This window comes from Trachymyrmex septentrionalis, unplaced genomic scaffold (genome assembly GCF_001594115.1).
Source record: "Trachymyrmex septentrionalis isolate Tsep2-gDNA-1 unplaced genomic scaffold, Tsep1.0 scaffold20, whole genome shotgun sequence".
Taxonomy (NCBI): Eukaryota; Metazoa; Arthropoda; class Insecta; order Hymenoptera; family Formicidae; genus Trachymyrmex; species Trachymyrmex septentrionalis.
This window is the reverse complement of record NW_017305180.1, coordinates 26510-32311: the sequence shown is the minus strand read 5'-3', so window position 1 is coordinate 32311 and position 5802 is coordinate 26510. Positions and strand designations below refer to the sequence as shown.

At 33.0% G+C, this 5802-nt stretch overlaps 2 protein-coding genes across 2 annotated transcripts in view; both read left to right on the top strand.

Moving 5' to 3' along the window:
• The window catches only part of LOC108747605 (mucolipin-3-like), a 4642-nt gene extending 2806 nt beyond the window's left edge, over positions 1 to 1836 (top strand). Inside the window, exon 4 of the mRNA XM_018485176.1 lies at positions 293 to 1836. Coding sequence (XP_018340678.1) covers positions 293 to 1770 — 1478 coding nt within the window. The 3' untranslated portion in view covers positions 1771 to 1836. The remainder of the gene's footprint in view (positions 1 to 292) is intronic.
• A 2663-nt stretch (positions 1837 to 4499) lies between these two features.
• Positions 4500 to 5802, top strand: part of LOC108747595 (kelch-like protein 5) — a 3345-nt gene continuing 2042 nt past the window's right edge. The window contains exons 1-3 of the mRNA XM_018485160.1: positions 4500 to 4868; positions 5263 to 5424; positions 5497 to 5802. Coding sequence (XP_018340662.1) covers positions 4637 to 4868; positions 5263 to 5424; positions 5497 to 5802 — 700 coding nt within the window. The 5' untranslated portion in view covers positions 4500 to 4636. The remainder of the gene's footprint in view (positions 4869 to 5262; positions 5425 to 5496) is intronic.

The window sequence follows — 5802 nt, the reverse complement described above, 5'->3', positions numbered from 1 at the left end:
TTATTTATTTATTTATTTATTTATTTATAAATCTCAATTACATTCTTATTTTTTAATGCTATCTTATGGAAGATGGAAATAGAAAGATAGTATTTCAATTATAAAGTATTTTTTATCATATTTAAAATAATTTGAAAAGCAAGCTCAAGTGATCACTGCATTTTCCGCTTTAGATCTTAATCTATGACATCTAGATAGATATTCCATAATAATGGCATAATAAAACTTTTTCTATTTGGATTACTTTCTTTCAATATCAAGCACGGTATCAAATACAAAGCACGTGAGCATAAATTTAATTTAATGCTTCAGGTACCTGCATATCCACCTGCATCGGGACCGTTAGCTATCTACAAGCGGAGCGATTTTTACGATGCTATCGATTATGCTTTGCACGGTTATTACAACGTCAACGACGCTATCGGTGCGTACTCCTACATTGCTGAAGATAATTCGGTAGGGCCCGTAACCTTATGTCTTTACGAGTATAAGGAGGGCATTATATTCGGTTTCAACGAGAGCTACGTGTTCGATAGTGAAATTGTAGAAACTTGCATGAACATCACTCTCGAAACCTTCAATACATTTAATTCGTCGCACAATCTTCTGCAAGATAGAAACATTAACGTCAATTTCTCCGCACTTGTACGCACTCATCTGAAATTTGCTCTAAAAACGGTGAATCTGAAAGCAGCTGGGCCAATGACACCACCCGATTGTTATCGTTTCAACATCAAGATTATCTTTGATAACCGCGATTTCGATGGACAGATGCTGCTCTCGTTAGATGCCGAGGCTAGAAAGTTGCAATGCAAAGGTGATACCCGTTACATCACTGACAACCGCATCGAATCGGCACTGAGGACTTTACTGAATTTACTTGTCATACTGATTTGTACGATTTCTTTGGTGTTATGCTCGCGAGCGATATATAGAGCTCAACTATTAAAGTTTGAGACTATAAACTTCTTCAAAAAAACGTATGGCACAATATTAAGCCTTGAAGGTCGACTGGAATTCTTAAACCTTTGGTATATTATGATTATCATTAATGATTTACTTATCATTATTGGTACCGTTATAAAGGAACAAATCGAGCGAAAACACTCCGAGAGTGATCACTGGAATATTTGCAGTATATTTCTTGGAACTGGAAATCTGCTTGTGTGGTTTGGCGTATTGCGCTATCTTGGCTTCTTCAAGACGTATAATGTTGTCATTTTAACTTTAAAGAAAGCAACACCGAAAGTGGCAAGATTCTTAATATGCGCGGTTCTCATTTATGCCGGTTTCACGTTCTGTGGCTGGTTGGTGCTTGGTCCATATAATATGAAGTTCCGATCCCTTGCGACCACATCTGAGTGCTTGTTTGCGTTAATTAATGGCGATGATATGTTCGCTACATTTTCCATAACGTTTTCCAAATCAGCTGTGTTATGGTGGTACTCTAGAATTTATTTATATTCGTTTATCTCATTGTATATTTACGTCGTCTTAAGTTTGTTCATTTCTGTGATAATGGACGCGTATGATACGATTAAAATATATTATCGCGAAGGTTTCCCGAAGAACGATCTGCAGACATTTATAGCTCCATGCACAGACGAGGCATCGAGCGGCATCTTCAGGGATGACTCCGAGAGAAGCAACTTGACGGAATTGCTCGATCGATTTTGTTGTTGTCGAAAAAGGTCCTTTTACGGATCCTTCTCGGAGTCGGATTCCTCAACAAAATCCGAGCAAGAATGCAACGGAACCATCTGTGTCTAGTGCGTTAACGCAGAGTTCCTGGAGGTATTATGGTGCGACTGGATACACAGCACGATTTTAAATCAATTGCCTCAACATCCTTAGTTTAATGATATTAATTTGCTAGTTTCTTGCCTTGAATCAAATAAATAAAAAAAAAATAATTGTATGCAATATCATGCATTACATTTCAATATATTTATCTATTTTATGTAACAAAATTATCTTTTACAAAAATCGCTAAAAAAAATATAATCTTTAAAATGTTTTTTAATGAAAAAATTCTACGGAATAAAAATAATTTCTTTATTAATGTAGATTTTATCTTTCTTAAGCATTATAAAAATAAATTATCAAGCATAATATTCAGGAAGACATTAACTGTAAATGAATGTTGGTGCAATCAGATCGATAAAGAATTTTCATGAATATAGATAAGTTTTTTAATTTACCGATTGATTAATCGCATTATGCGTCAAGTGCTTTTACACAAGCATCTGACAAAGTTGTGCATATAATACGATTGATCGATGAATTAAGAAACTCACGTCATTTATAAATGTTAATAGCAAATTTATTCGACAATCGCGACATGTTTATGCAACGCGAGTAATTTCTATTACTGCCATGTAAGTTTAATTTATATAATATTTTATGAAAAGCATTTATTATAATAGTGCGGTTATATTAGATTTCGTTTTTATTTGAAAATACAACTATTAGATAATTTTCTATTGAATGCCTTCTAACAGTCTACTAATTTCCAACACATTGTCCAAGTTATTTTTTCGATTTGTTAAAAATACGTATAAGTGTTGCGAAGCACAAAAAAAAACAAAAAAAAAGCGTTCAACAGAACCTTTAAACTGCTAGCAACCAATGCAAAATAATGTCGAAAATTTATGTACAGTATTTCATAAAAAAATTTTTGTACATTTACATGTATAATATAATTATATATTTATTATTCACAACCGTAAATATATGTTACACTTTGAGAATCCATGTAGAATACATATAACCACGTATATTGCTTTTGCAATATATATAATAACAAATCCCCTATAGCAAAGGATTACATTCACAACAGTCAGGAAGAAAATATTATATGTCACTGTGAGATTATTATAACAAATTAACACATATTACAAAGACATTCGCACATCATCGTGACATTGCTGTGACATCATTTGTGATAAAGCGGACATTCGCACATCACCATGATGTAATCATGATTGTTGTGATGTAACTGTGATGTTTTTTGCTGGATGGGATATATTCTTGGAGAAAGTAAGGTAATTAGAAATTGTACAAGAGTTACCATTTAATTGTTAAACCAATTCAGTGTTATATACCAAAGTTATAAAAAGGACATGTAATATATGTATAATCTAAATAAAAATTATCCAAGATTGAACTATGTCAGTAATGTCAAATAATATAAATTATTTGATTATAATAGCCATAATTCTGATCTTGATGCATGTATGTATTATGTTAAAAATGTGTATATAAAAATTGTAGGCTTTGTATCGAGCATAAGATATCTGAAAAAAATGTTATATATATATGGACATAATATATAATAATTATATATATCGTTTTTAAAATTATATAGTCGTATATAATTTTATATAATTATATATGAAACCTTTTTTCTCGGATAAAATTGCACAAAAACAACATTATCCATAGAAATATATTTATATTTACATTGAAGTACAATAAACGTGATTTTTTTAAATATATCTGTTATAAACATTTCTCTACTCAAATCAATTAATTTATACTATTATTATCCCAGTTTCAGTTCAAAAATTGCGTTTTAAAACCGAAAATTAAATTGACGCGCAATTTATAGAATTGAATATATGTATATAAATTCATACTGAAATATTATTAAGTACGAAGATCTAACTTATAATCAGATTAAGGCGTTTTATTTATATTATTATTTAACTTGAAGCGAGAAAATATGCCATTGGATTATATATTAACGTAATAATAATAACGTAATGATTATTTAATTTAATAATTGTCTCAGTAATTGATATTTCAATTATCTATAGGTCACTCTATAGGTCATCAATCTTGATTAATCTTAGTCACGCTTAAAATTTTTTTTACTAACAATAAGAAAAGTATTTAATATAATTAAACTTGCAATGTAAAAAAAAGTATCAGTTAATCAAAAATAATCGTTCAAGGTTTTAGATGCAGTAAGAAAGAGGCACAATTCAAATTAATCAGATAAAATGTTTTAACAATAAAATGTTTATATATTTATTTCAATTTTTTCTTTTATATTTTAAAACTTAAATTAATTCTATTTAATAGATAAACGATTCTCCATTTCCAATACATATCTATCTTTCCTTTCAATGTAAAATCTCAAATGTATATAGAATACACGTACGTAGAATATACGTGCATGTACGTGTGTTTGTGATACGTGTTGCTAAAGGAGTATAGTACATGTTCTGTGGAATAGGAGTCAAAGTGAGAAAAAAGGAACAAGTCGTGTGCAATATATGCAGCTGCATACGCTTTCGCTGGCGGCTGTACATAGTGAACACGCCTGGTTCTTTGTTTATCCTTCGTATGACGTAAGGGCGTCACGCAGCGAACAACGAGCTCAATGCAACCGACCGAAGATCGAGGCTCGGCTGGAGAAACCGAAACGGCAGCAGTCAGTGCCGAGCTGACGAGTGCGCTGACCTGTGGGACGGGTAGTGATGGTCGTTGACCGCGGTTGAGCGCGATCCATTGTTTACATCGACACATATCTCGACGCATCCTGAGGAACGGTGTCTCACATCGTATCCTCGTTAGCGACCCAATCGCCGATCATCATTATCGCCGTGATAAACGACAGCTGCGAGCAAACATGTCAAGAGTAGCGGGAAACTCTCCCGCGAGAGCCGCAAACAAAGGTGAGCAGCAACAACAGCAACAGCAGCAGGAATTCCCGCTGAGTCTGGATAAAGACGCCAGCGAGCATAGCATTTCCAGCATAATGTCGTGCGTGTCCATCTCGCCGAAACACGCAGAAAGTAGCCTCCGGGTTATGGAGAGTTATCTGCACAAGCAACAGCTGACAGACGTCACGCTGATCGCGGGTGAGTGTACCAAGGCCCTGAACGCTTTGTTTTGATAACAATACACCTGTCGATGTGTCAATTGTCAATTAGAATTATGACTCAGATGATGATTAATCATACGTTTTAATTAATAAATGAGAATTATTAATGTATATTTGTATGTACAATTTGATGTATATTTTTATTTATAATTACGATTTATAGAAAAATTCTTTTTATTATTATTATAAGTTATTATTAGAATCTTTTTTTGCTGGATAATTTGCTATTGTTAATATTTCTAACTAGTAAAAATTGAAGAAAGATAGGAAGATGCATTCTTTATGTAACATGTATATTAAAAATGTTCTTTGTGCTCGATATAATTCGAAGCATCTCATATTTATGTGTGTGAGATTTATCCTTTCTTTAGGAAATAAACGTGTCCCAGCTCATCGATTGGTCCTCAGTGCTGGCTCTGAATATTTTGCTGCCATGTTCACAAGCTCTTTACGAGAATCGGCACAAAATGAAATAGAATTAATGGATGTTGATGGAGATGCATTATGGGCTTTGGTTCTTTATTGTTATACAGGTAATCCGATTTGCAGATATTTTTCAATCTGTTTTCGTTTATTTTTATTGATATATTTTTGTATATTCACAGGTTGTATAGAATTACAAGAGGATAGTGTAGAGACTCTTCTTGCAACAGCGTGTTTATTACAATTGAATCCAGTTATTAAAGCATGTTGTCAGTTTCTTGTCAAACAGCTCCATCCGAGCAACTGCCTAGGCATACGAATGTTTGCCGATACGCAGGGTTGTTCGGAATTATTTGAACACGCACACGCATACACTACAAAACATTTTATGGAAGTTACAAAAAATCAAGAATTCTTACTGTTATCTGCCAACGAAGTTGCGAAATTACTTGAATCAGAGGATCTTAATGTTCCCTCAGAAGAAACTA